The sequence below is a fragment of the Leguminivora glycinivorella genome, chromosome 20, assembly GCF_023078275.1.
Source record: "Leguminivora glycinivorella isolate SPB_JAAS2020 chromosome 20, LegGlyc_1.1, whole genome shotgun sequence".
NCBI lineage: Eukaryota > Metazoa > Arthropoda > Insecta > Lepidoptera > Tortricidae > Leguminivora > Leguminivora glycinivorella.
Genome location: NC_062990.1, coordinates 14,385,337 through 14,399,348, shown reverse-complemented (window position 1 = coordinate 14,399,348; position 14,012 = coordinate 14,385,337). Strand labels below are relative to the sequence as shown.

General features: G+C 34.8%; 1 protein-coding gene across 3 annotated transcripts in view; it reads left to right on the top strand.

The window, feature by feature from the left end:
* Positions 1–14,012, top strand: part of LOC125237073 (nephrin) — a 457,494-nt gene that overhangs the window by 413,300 nt on the left and 30,182 nt on the right. For all 3 annotated transcript variants that reach the window (XM_048144025.1, XM_048144026.1, XM_048144024.1), the window contains one exon: positions 12,880–13,016. In XM_048144025.1, the coding sequence (XP_047999982.1) occupies positions 12,880–13,016 (137 nt within the window). The remainder of the gene's footprint in view (positions 1–12,879; positions 13,017–14,012) is intronic.

Below are 14,012 nucleotides of genomic sequence, written 5' to 3'. Positions count from 1 at the left end.
TCGTCCTACTTTGAATGAAAATGATATAGTTAATAGGGTTAAGTTTTGGGGTAGATTATTATACTCTGTATTTATTTTCATTCTTAGGCTAGGGTTTTTACTATATGTATATAAAAATAAAATAAAACCTGATGAGGTAGATTATTATTATAATTTGTTAGTCTGTTGTGTCCCACTGCTCGACAAAGGCCTCGCTCTTTTTCTACCACGCGTCTCGGTCTATAGCGATGTCCAGCCAATCTTCTTTGTTTGGACACATTTTGTCAGGATGACCGAATATCATATCAAAAGCAAAAAACACGTAACTGGAACCTCTATTTGTCAGTGTATTAGCCGTATATTATTCAGGTCTATACCTATAAAAATCCTAATAAGGGATATGAAAATGAGATGTTTATTCCGTCTGATTCCTAAAATATATCAGCCACTAACGAAGATACAATTTCTGTGAGAATATCCCAATTAGTTGTTTATTTAAAATCTTAATAAAGGTGACTCGAACCTCTATTAACCTGAAAATTTTCCTTCTGTTGTTTAAACCTACGCAAAACGGATTTGGAAAAAGGGATATTTATCCCGATTGTTTCTCAATATGAGCCACGAGGACACACAGTATCAGGATGGCCGAATGAAAAAAAAAAACAACTCAAATAGCCTCTTTTTCATTTTTTCGCCTAAAAACCTACAGCTACGCAAATCCTAAAAAGGGATCTGAAAAAGAGATGTTCCCTTCAGTTTTCATCAGAGACAAGACGTGTTTGAGCCGTAATGCGAGCGTGAGCCTCATTCATACACATATCTGAATAGGGTTTTTCGCCTTGTCACCTTACTTGGGGGAATGGAGTTTGGTATGGGAGGCCGCGGGAGAGATTAGCGTTTTAAAATGATATGTTTTGTATTTTGTTTGAATTTGCTGCTTAGTTTTAAATATTCTTAGAACAAATTAAATTATCCTCATAGAAAATAATTTAATTTGTATTTTAGTAGATACACAAGCATTTTAATTATAAACTGAAATAAATATCATATACAAAGAAAAAATTACCAAGGCCTCCAAGTGTCCAAAGCTGGATTCGAAGCGCCGTCAACGGAGGACGCTGGTTCGAATCCAGCTTTGGACACTTGGAGGCCTTGGTCATTTTTTCTTTGTATATGACATTTATTTCAGTTTATAGTTTTAAATAATATGAAAATGTAAAAAAAAAAAATATATTTCTTTCGAATTGTTCAAAATTATATGCGTTAACTACTATCTATTAAACCTTAACCTAAACATGTCTCGGAATGCGATTACGTGAAGACAGTCATCACTATACTTAGATATTTAAAACCTTAACAGTTCTGTCATAGTTTTAGTTTCCCTTTATCATCGTCGTCGTCACGCTTTCCGAGCCAATTCCACGGCACCTAGCTAGTAAGTAGATGATTGTTAGATCTCGTATGGCTGTGTTTTCTATACACAGGCGAAATTCTATCAAAATGTTCACTGCATCAAAATATATCAAATCCGCTTTAAACTCTACACCAACGCCCCCACACAGCGGAAGAAATGATTAATGCATGGCAGATAACAAGTTTGTGCTCCCCAATATGCCGGTTAACGCACAAACATATGTACCACCGTTATATACTACATACGTTACATATAACGTTCAAAGGGATGTCTCATTAAACATAGATCGTAGTGCGATGTGATTGTTGTGGGAAGCGATTTAATGAGCGTTTCTAGGGAAGAGTGAAGTTTCTATTTAATAGTAGAATATCAGTATAATTATGTTTGCCCCTCACTAGCTCGGAAACACGTGTTTTATTCTTTTATACCAGCGGATAAAAACGCATTTTATCCACTAGTGAATAAAGTAATTTGACCTTGAATATAGTAAAATTTTCTGCTTTCAAATTTTATTGATAACATTGGGTGAATTTAGTGATGAAGATGGTTTACCACCTGTGGAACTACTGGAAGCAGTGATAAACGCGTTTTTTGCTTTGTACTTTCCTCGTTATAGTGAGGGGAAAAGTTTCAAATGTATTTTACTTCTCGTGTGTTGAAAGACTCGCTTCGCTCGTGGTTCAACTATAGAGTCCTTTCACTTGCTCGTATTTCTATTCCACAATCGGCGTTAAAATACAACTTTACACCCTTGTAGAACAAATAAGTAACTATTGTCTGAAGACTTCAGGTACATAACGGCACTAATAATAGATTTTAAGTATCTTTGAGTTATGAGATAATCAATAATAAGTAATTTTCGCTTTAAATTACCCGTTAATTTAATTATTTAAAAAGATAATGATGAGTATTAAATAAATAAAGGAATAAATTGAACAATACTTGTAAAAATACCAATAATACAAGGTTGTCAGGAAGACATTGCTATTATTTCTTTGGCTCCACTGTATCTTTTGTAGAGATGTGCGAATTAAGAGTATTCTATTTTATTTTATCCTATTATAAAAATGCCTGCTAAATTTAATACTTCATCACAAAAGTTGAAAATGAACTTTGTTTCAAGCGACTGAAATTTTAAAACAACTCTCGGCCAGAACCCGATAAAAACATAAATCCGGCACAAACCAAAGTTTCACTTAAAATTTCCGTCACAGCTTTCATAGACAAAACAAGCCATAACTCCCAGTATCGCAAAACGGTGCCATAATCTCATAAAAACAAAATTTGCCTCAACATTTTTACTCACCAAATGACTTGATAAAATCTAGGAAAAATAATCAACACTAAAGCGAACATGACGTCGTGGGGAGAAAGGGGGTGGGGGTACAGAGGGGGTAAAAAACACGAGGACGTACTTAAAGCCAGCTTATGCCCCACTGGGCTTTATCACGTTAGACTGAGAGGGTTCAAACTTTATCAAAAGATTCGTTATTGTTGGAGCGGTTTTCAGACCGAAAAGCACCAACTGAAACTCATAAAGCCCATATGCTCTGTTAAGTATAAAGATGTTTTTAAAATTCAAAATACCATTTGAAAGAAAGTAGCTCGTTTAAAATAATTATTCAAAGCTGTATTCTTGAATATTTCTTACTCATCCATCTTGTCATTCGGCTTCCTCAAATTCAAAGTTACGATGATTTTCAAATGTGCCGAAATATCATCAACCTCTAATAACATAAATAATTCGCACACTTTCTTTTATGTAGCGATCGTATATAGTTCTTCTTTCTTTATCTTTCTTATACCACCACTACGGAAGCGGCGATTGCCACCTGACCTTTCAACTTTGACGCTAGACATTGGAACTAGGCCACGCAGTTCACAGTTCAGAGGACCTTTCGCACGGACCCCTGAAACACGGGGCTGAGTGGTTACGTCCGGAAAACAACGTAATTTTTAAGGCATTACCGTAATACTGTTTCTTTATAATTTTGAGGCCGTGTTATTGCAGCTTCGTATAACTATATAGGTGATCTCCATCACTCTTTGAAGTTAATTGTGTTTTTTGTGTAAATTTTTTTGGCAAAATTGAAGCATAACTTTATGACTCGTACCTACTAAAAGATAATTATTACACTTTTTAACCCCCGACCCAAACGACGGGGTGTTTTAAGTTTGACGTATAGTCTGTGTCTGTGTGTGTCTCTCTGTGACATCGTAGCTCCCAAAGAGATGAGCCGATTTAAATTTAGTTTTTTCATGTTTGAAAGCTGAATCAGTCATGTGTTGTGGTTATTGGCAAATTAAAGCAATTTTTACCTTTATTCTAAAAGATTTAGTTATACTTTTTTAATATTGATGTTTTTGAAACTTCGTGTTATTGCAGTTATACTATTTGATTTATTTTAAATACACGGAGAAATACCTGACAAGTCGTGATCGTAACAGCGGTACCGATTGACAGCTGTCATTACAAGTAACAAAACATTATGGCATCCGTTTTTGCTGTAATCAGTGGATCGTGAACAGATGGCTTCGCATATTATTTCGCAAGGAATTTCTGTTTTGCGCTCACTGGCGATATCTAGAAAACATTTGTAATTTATTTAATTTTACTACAGTTTTAGACCCGGTGTAACTCAATTTTCAAAATTAGTGGTACCTAGTATGTTATCAAAAAAATATGTGTTTTTTCATTATAGAAAGGTTATTCAATTCTAACAAGGTCTGGGACAGAAATTTTGATTAAAAGGTATTTTTTGTATATTTTAAGACTTAAGACGTAATATTGTTTCCTTTAAAGAATGTCAGATACATTTATTCCTTCGTAAGCTCACTGTCATAGTTATAAATTCGTATTAATCATTGTTTTATAAATAAATATTTATTAAATAATTATGTTTTCCACAGTAATGTTTTTGATTGTTATTAACGATAAAGTATAAAATCAACGTTAAATATGATATTATCATCAAATATCCTTTGTAATCCTAGTTTAAATTCATAATATTTATTTGTAAAAGGTTAATTTCACACTCAAAATGTGCTGAATAAACCAAATTAATTAATTAATACTAATCTCGTATTCCTGGCTGTATTAAAACGGAATAATAGTCAAATTTCAACAATATCATGTCTCGTTTGCATTTATTTTTTGAAATTTTCAATATTTATTTTGTTTTCAACATTTTATAATGATGTAGTTTACAAAATAAACGTAATTTTCAGTTAGTTGAGAGCATCCATACTAATATTATAAATGGGAAAGTGTATGTGTCTGTTTGTTTGTCCGTCCTTCACGGCAAAACGGAGCGACGAATTGAAGTGATTTTTAAGTGCAGATAGTTGAAGGGATGGAGAGTGGCATAGGCTGCTTTTTGTCTCTTTCTAAAGCGAGGGAAGCCGCGGGCAAGAGCTTGTACTTAATATTATAAATAGGAAAGTGTGTTTGTCGTTTGCACGCGTAGGACCTTCTATTCAGTAAATAAAGCTATCAATATCCGGTTCTATTTGTTTTCCCCTCACTAGTTCGGAAACACGTGTTTTGTCCTTTAATATCAGCGGGTAAAAACGCATTTTATCCACTAGTGGGTAAAGTAATTTGACCTTGAATAAAGTCAAATTAACTGCTTTTAAATTGATAAAAGTAGGTGAATCTAGTAATAAAGATGATTTACCACCTGTGGAACTACTGGAAGCAGTGATAAACGCATTTTTTGTGTTGTAGTTTCCTCGCTATAGTGAGGGGAAAAGTTTTGTGTTACACTCGGGTGCAAATGTATTTTACTTCTCGTGTGTTAAAAAACTCGCAAGTTCAGGATTCTATTCTCGAACCACTCGCTTCGCTCGTGGTTCAACTATAGAATCCTTTCGCTTGCTCGTTTTTCAATTCCACACTCGGCGTTAAAATACAACTTTGCCCCCTTGTATAACAAATAACTATTATCTATTACCCATTAATTAAGTAAACAAGTATAATTAACACCGAATAGTAGCTATACAGTAATATCGAAATTATCGCTCGTGGGGTCCAATTACTTTAATTATACCCAAAATTGTACGCTATGCGTAAATACGTCATCGTGTATGGTAACAGATTCGAGATACTATATATGATATGGATAGGATCTAACAAGATTGCAGCCTGATTCGAAATTTGATAATGCTCTATATAAGATATGGATAGGATATGTCTCTGACAAAACTAGTTAAAATGACAAATCGTTGACACTAGACGCCTATAGAAATGCTCTATAGCGCCAATATGCAGGAGCGATAGAGATAGCTGGCAATGATAGACGTAATTATTATGGTACAGTACCCGCCACTGATTGCGTAAGCATTTCTTTTTTTTGCCATTTTTTAACCCCCGACGCAAAAACGAAGGGGTGTTATAAGTTTGACGTGTCTGTCTGTATGTCTGTCTGTTTGTCTGTCTGTGTGTGTGTCTGTCTGTGGCATCGTAGCTCCCGAATGGATGAACCGATTTCGATTTACTTTTTTTTGTTTGAAAGCTGAGTTAGTCGGGAGTGTTCTTAGCCATGTTTCATAAAAATCGGTCCACTATGTTGCTGTCGGGGGGTTTTTCAAAATTTTAATTTTGTGGTTAGGTTATTTTATTTTGATTTTTTTTTTAGAGAATTTTAGGTCAATTGTACTCAGAATCACGAGTACTTTCAATCTCACTGGGAGACAAGAAGTGTCCCAGAATTTCCATACATTTTTGTTACTTTCCTCTTTTGTTACCCCACACACAACATGTATGGAAAATGGTAACAAAATAAGAAAACATCGTATGGGACATTTTTTTTAACTACTAGGATTGAAGAAGCTAGTGATTCTGAGTAGAAATACCATTTTTTTTTTCAAAAATATCACATTTCATAAAAGTGGCGAAAAAAAAATGCTCACATCGGTTTTTGTCTTCGTAGAGCGTTGTCTCTTTCTTGTTTATGTGACGTTAAGTGTCTTTTTCCAAAGCGTTTGTGTATTTGGCCGAATGAATTTTGTTTTCAGAAACGTCACTCTCTGAATTATTCTCCGAAGAGTTTGATATCGTATTTAGAGACAATTTTCGTTGTACATTGAAATTTGAATGAAGTCATGTGTTTTCTCGTTAATTAGCGTATAGTTGTTGCTTAGCAATAGTAGTAGTAAATGAAAGGAGTTTGATTTTGAAGGTAAAACTTTGTTTACCGACAATTTCGTAATTAACACTGGTTTAATTAAACATGAAATGTAACTAATTTGTTTGTTATTTCCTTATATGTGAGTGTGCACAGGAAAACGTCCCAACTTTTTCGATTGCTATAAAGCCGCTTTGTCAGTTTATTCATATAAAGATAGAAGTAAATCTCGCCTAATGGTAACCGACAAAGTGGGACGTTTTTAACCCCCGACGCAAAAACGACGTGGTGTTATAAGTTTGACGTGTCTGTCTGTGGCATCGTAGCTCCCGAACGGATGAACCGATTTAGATTTAGTTTTTTTTTGTCTGAAAGCTGAGTTAGTCGGGAGTGTTCTTAGCCATGTTTTATGAAAATCGGTCTACTATGTCGTGGTCGGGGATTTTTTCAAATTTTAATTTTGTGGTTATTTGTATTATGCAGTTAACTTATGAATAAATCCTTTGTATTTGTATATTATGCGGTGGGTAGTCAAAAAAGTGGTGTTCATCATGGTAACTATTGATATTAGCTTCACAAGAGACTTGAAAGAGAACAGCAGCGCCATCAAACGGTTACTTGCTAGAACCAAAAAAAATTAGTACATTTTTCGTGAACTTCTGTAACCTATAAATTAATGTATCTTAATCAATAACCTAACCACAAAATTAAAATTTTGAAAAACCCCGACCGCGACATAGTAGACCGATTTTCATGAAACATGGCTAAGAGCACTCCCGACTAACTCAGCTTTCATACAAAAAGAACTAAATCTAAATCGGTTCATCCGTTCGGGGGCTACGATGCCACAGACAGACACACAGACAGACAGACAAAAAGATAGACAGACAGACAGACGGACAGATAGACAGACAGACACATCAAACTTATAACACCCCTTCGTTTTTGCGTCGGGGGTTAAAAACTCACAGCAGAGACTAAGTTGCTACAGTTAATAAACTTTTTAACAAAAAATAAAACCGCCTTCAAAAATAAGCGCGTTACAAAACACGGAGAAACTAAAAAGCCAAAAATAATAAACCTTTCAATTCAGATTTCTTATCGTATTGCAATAAGCTAAACATCCAAATTATAAACAAATCAATTATTTTTGTAGTCGGTACCAGACCTGTTCGTCGCCTTGCTATTGCCTGTTTGCCCCACCCAACCATACACAGGCTGGTACCGACTCCAAAAATAATTGATTTGTTTATAATTTGGATGTTTAGCTTATTGCAATACGATAAGAAATCTGAATTGAAAGGTTTATTATTTTTGGCTTTTTAGTTTCTCCGTGTTTTGTAACGCGCTTATTTTTGAAGGCGGTTTTATTTTTTGTTAAAAAGTTTATTTATTTGTTGATTTTTAGTGGTTCCTAGTGATATTATATGTATCAGTCCGAATACATGTACAGTAGTGAAAGAATTATCCTTAAACTCCTAACCATTGAGGAGTTGACCTTCCATCATCAGCTCAGCCACATAAAATTATTACCATCATACGTAAATACTGGTGTACCTTTGAAAAATAGACTAAAAACATTACATGTGCCTATAACATTTGAAGAGTTCCCTCGATTTCTCCAGGATCCCATCATCAGACCCTGACTTGGTGCCAATGGGACCATCTCGGGGTTATACCGGTTCGATCAAAAAAAAAATTTTGAAAATCGGTCCACGATTCTCGGAGATATCGAGTAACATACATACAAAAAAATAATAAAAAAAACATTCAGTCGAATTGAGAACCTCCTCCTTTTTTGAAGTCGGTTAAAAAAAACATTCAGTCGAATTGAGAACCTCCTCCTTTTTTGAAGTCGGTTAAAAATAATAAAACCTGCAAGTTTTTATTAAATCCTCATACAAAAACACTGAATTTTTAATTTAGTCGGGCAGACAAAAGCATTCAGCCTTCACGTTTCAACGAATACAAATTTTAATTAACACACGGCTCGACACCTACGAAACGAATAAATCGATCATTATTTCTGCGAAAATATTAATAACGCTTTTAATACAATTTAAGATGAAATTGGAAAGTGAAATAAGCTTGCTTCACAAAGGTGGTCCCCATTTTCTTCATTGCATATTAACATGGCCAATATTTTGATATAATAACAATAACAATATAAAACATAAAATAGAAACATGTCAGCGATCAATTGAAAGGAGCCTATTGTATTTGAGGAGGATATTATTATACAGGACAAAAAAATGAAGAATTAAAAAATAAAACTAACAGATGCCCTCCAACTTGCACGTCGTCTCAAGTGGAAATGGGCCGGACACATTGCAAGATTTACAGACAAAAGATGGACCCTTAAAGCAACTACATGGACAGTGCCAAAAGTGCAGAGCAAAAGAAAAAAATGGTTTTCCCAAAAGCGTGCTGGGCAGCAGATATTATTAAGATTGCAGGGCCATGATGCCACCAATCGAGATAAATGGCACGGGCTAGAAGAGGTTTTTACCACAACCTTTGGATAAATTTATTCTAAGCTAATCGGCATAATGGCAAGCGATTTATATAACGTCAAACTTGGGAGGAAAACGAGGTCTACCTTTGTATGGAGAAACGCTATCCCCTTCCCCTTTAAACTCCCAAATTGATTATACATCGTTTCATTAATGAAATATTGGAGCGAGACACCGAATCTGAACGGATATCCTTTGTGATATTTATACGTATTGTATTTATTTGTTCGTATTACAGAGATGATTATAATTATGTGGTGTTCCATCACAAGAGGATAATTTTTAACCCCCGCAAAACCACAGACATACACGTCAAACTTATAACACCCCGTCGTTTTTGCGTCGGGGGTTAAAAGGACCCTATAGATAGACAAATCACGTCCCATATTGTTCAATATTTTGTACGTATAGTGTGAACATGTTTTATCACTGATGGTATTATGCTTGCCATAGAAAATCAATTAATTCATTAAGAACGTGCACATGATCCTCAGCACGATTCAGTTTCATTGCTTTAGAACAGTTTTCTTTAGCTTTTAAGCATTTCCTGATTCCATTAAATTAAAGCGATGGTACTATTGCATTTTTGCTGAAACTCAAAACAAATACCATATAAATATTTTTATTTATATGGTATTTGTTTATTAAAAATCTTTCATCATTCATAATAATTCATTTTCAAGTTTGAACCTTCTAAACATTATTATCTACATTGAAATTTAATATCTTTCCCAATCTGCAAAAAATATCTTTCCCATTCCTATGTGCGCTGTGCACTACACTAAATCATTCCTAATACTCCCATCAAAACACAACATCAAAATCTGCACATACAAACTTCCACCCCATTGCAGGGACATGTCAATGTTTCATATAAATTGTTGGAACATGTCAGTTTCATATAAATTGGCGAGTGTATCGATGTGCGTCGCGTCAGCGGAGACGTTATCGACGTAAATAAGGTACGCATCGATTTAGTACGGATACTGGTTGTGGGCCAAGTTAAAGGAAAGGCGTTTTCTGAAAAATATTGAAAAGCTTATTATTTTCTCAATATTTTAAATTCCTCCTCATTTCAAATCTACCGTTAAAACTGCCATACTGGCATTGCCAATACCACCCAAAATGTATGTTCCACTATTACAAAGATTTTGTTCGCTTGTATAACTGTTTGTAGGTATACGTAGTGGAAACTAGATTTTTTTTAATTATTATAAATGGGCTTACTCTTGGCCACAGACTAGCTAAAGGCAAAGACGTGGCCTAAGATGGAGTGAGCTCGTCCAGAAGATGCCTATTCACTCTTGATTTGAAGGTTGCCGGGTTATATGAGCTCGGAAGTATAGCCGCCGGCAAGGAATTCCACTCCTTGGCATTTCCAAATTAATTTACTGACTATGTCTGCTAGTGAATCGGAATGCAACGGAATAACATACATGGTGCTCATGAGCATTGCGAGAGATTTTAACCACGTATTTCTGAGGCGAAAAAAAAAGAAAAAGAAAATACAGATAATGAAATTTTGCCAAAAAAAATTACAGGATCTGTGAGGAAATTCAGAAATCAAATAAGGTTTATTTCTTAAAACGAAAGGAAGTTTCAAGCTATCAACTATTTAAAGGAAACTTCAATTGTAGATTTATTACAAACAGATATACAAATGGAAATTCTAATAGTGCTAGAAAATTAAATTAAAGCAAATTTTATATATTTATAAACGTAAAATATACATATATAAATCCATACTTTTAATATTATAAATGGGAAAGTGTGTGTGTCTGTTTGTCCATCTTTCACGGCAAAATGGAGCGACGTGGTCGTGATTTTTTAAGTGGAGATACTTGAAAGGACGGAGTTATATGCTACTTTTTGTCTCTTTCTTACGCGAGCGAAGCAGCGGTGGTGTAAAGCTAGTATTTTTATAAAACCGATTTAGCCTCCATCTTGGACCCCCTGCTGACTAACGCAACTACGTGCCTCGAATTTCGCGCTAACAGATAGCCTAAACACTATTTATCGGCAAATCTCAGAAAGGTTGAGGTACGGACGGACAACCTTTGAATATTCTATAGGCTGTGTTAATGGCAATCATTTATTACATACTACTGTTGGTTGACTGGTAGATAATGTCTTTGGGCATTAAGTATAACATTTGTTCTTTATTTGATATATTGTGTAATAAAATTTGAACAAATTAATGACTTATCAATTTACCAGAAATGTCAGTGAACGATACCATGATTAAGTTTAAATGAAGTAGATATTTTCAATATTATGAGAGAGACTATGTGACTATAACTCTAAAACATTTTTAGAAGATTGAGTTTAATAAAATTAAATTATTTAATGTTAAAATCAATCCTTGGGGTTATGTTTTAAAATACTTTACTATAATAGCGTACCCAAACGTCACGCAAAATGGCGGCCATTGTTAGCAGAAATTGTAGAACCAAAAATTACATACATTTTCATCTAGTAACACACTCTTAAACGACCAAAACTCAGACTAGTACCCTTTTTATTCACACATGGAAAAACTACAAAAAACTGTCAACCTAACTTTAAAAGATCCGACCACGAAAACTATTAACCTTAACTCCTTAAAAAGCTGCTCGCTCGTCATTCTGTCATAATCAGTCAATCGATTATCGTCCCCCGGGAGCAACCCTGATTTTGATGGATGCTTACAGGAAAATTATATTAGGTATGCAGGGATTTCGGATGTGGAAGGTGTGAAAGCCGAAGTTTGGAAGTTTAGAATACTTTTTCAATCTGATCTGTTACAAATGCCTCTTAAATCTTCATTGAAAAACATATCGTCGCTGCGCGTGCAAAAATCGCAATGTGTTTTTTACCAACTTTACAATAGACGCAAAAAACTGTTTATTTCGGCAATTATTAAACATAAAAAATCAATATTTTATGGCAAATGTATTTTCACTTTATTTACAGTAGAGTGAGGAAACCGGACTAATCCCAATAAGACCTAGTCACCTTTCGGGTTGGCAGTCGCTTTCGTAAAACTATTGTCTACGCCAAATCTTGGGATTCGTTTTCAAAGCGGGCACCAGGCTCCCATAAAGCAAGGTGAATGATGGTGATAACATGAAAAGAGGCATCAAATTCTGTACCTAAACCTAATACTGCAAAGCGTTACATACATTTCTACTAAACAATTCTGAAACTATGCGGCGCACCGAAAACCAAATGGCATCTGTTGAAACTCAAACGTACCTCACAAAACAGAGAAAGCAGGTTTATACTGAACCTTAGATCAAAGCGTTCTAGAGTTAAGAATTGTAAAATATTTCTTACCTTTACGGAACAAAGAGCAGCAGAAACATTGAACCTTAAGTTCTTTGAATTCCTGTAGAAAATTGTAAAAAAACAGTGCTTAGACTACATTTACCATCATCCATTGCTGTTGAGACTTTCCACTTAATGTTCGGTACGTGAAGACTCTTTTTATCTCAGTTAAATGTAAGTTCCCTTAGTTTATCTTGTGACGGCTAGTTTTTACTCTTAAAATATACCCCTTTGATAGTTCTCTTTTGCATCGGTATGGGTATTCCGGACCTTTGGGAGGCATGCGCGGAGCCAAAGCCAAAGGTATACCTAGCGGATGCTGCCCTTGACCGTGTCATGGGACGTACTAAGAGACAGCACCCGCCAGGGTGTAAGGACTATTTGAGAGATAATGGAATCTAAAATGAATTTGATTATTGAATGAAAGTGATGGATTAACTAATCTAGTAATCAAGTAATTTATTGACTTTCATGTAGTATATTGTTGGGTCTTATAAAATACTGGACTATGGGATAAAAAATATTTGTCTTTTTGTTACAGACGCCCCATCAGCACCAATGATCACTGGATACATCCCAGGCACAACTCTTCAGGCTGGCACGGTGCAGAAGCTAGCTTGCATGTCCACTGGTGGCAACCCACTGGCTACGCTCACTTGGTTTAAAAATGATAAGAAGGTAAGATGTTTTGATACTTGGTTCAATGATGAAATGAAAAATAAAAGACTGTTCATAATTTCTATTAGTCGGTCTATGCTAAATTGTGTATACAATCAAAAATAAAATTCAAAAGATTCAATGACTTAATTGCTTCAACACAAGTAAGTTACGAGATGTTAAATAATCATTGACGACCGGTCTGGCTCAGTCGGTAGTGACCCTGCCTGCTAAACCGCGGTCCTGGGTTCGAATCCCGGTAAGAGCATTTATTTGTGTGATGAGCACAGATATTTGTTCTTGAGTCATGGATGTTTTCTATGTATATAAGTATGTATTTATCTATTTAAGTATGTATATCGTCGCTGAGCACCCATAGTACAAGCTTCGCTTAGTTTGGGGCTAAGTTGATCTGTTTAAGGTAAGGTGTCCCCAATATTTATTTATTTATTTTTATTTATTTTTATTGCAGTATAACTACATCGTGCCTATTGGCATACAACTACGGGTCTATTTGTTCCCATAAAGTCTTAAGTCATAATGTATCGTTTGTTCACATTTCCGTTAGTTTTAATCTGTTTTTTGTTAGAAACGCGCAACTTTTCAGGATTGTCATAAAACAAAACCTAACCTAACTTACCTAATGGATGAAGTTTCAAAATTATGACTAATGATAATCTGGAAATCATTATATTGTGACTTGTGACTTGCAATCATTATGTCAAAGGGATCCGTACAAAATATAATAATAAAATAGTTTTACTTTACATTAAATAAACTAAAGCATATTAGACATTAGTGTAAATAAACACTCGACTTGGACAAACTGTTCCTAATAACCGGACATGTGACAACTCGTGGAGATGTGGGTAGTACAAACAAAGATAAAATGTTATTATTTCACAGCCTCCAGATAAGTGCTAATGTCTTCTCAAGGACGCTAGGCGAAGCGTAATATCGTAGTGTAAGGAACCAGTATATTGACTGAAAATTATTTCAAATATTAATAATGAACTT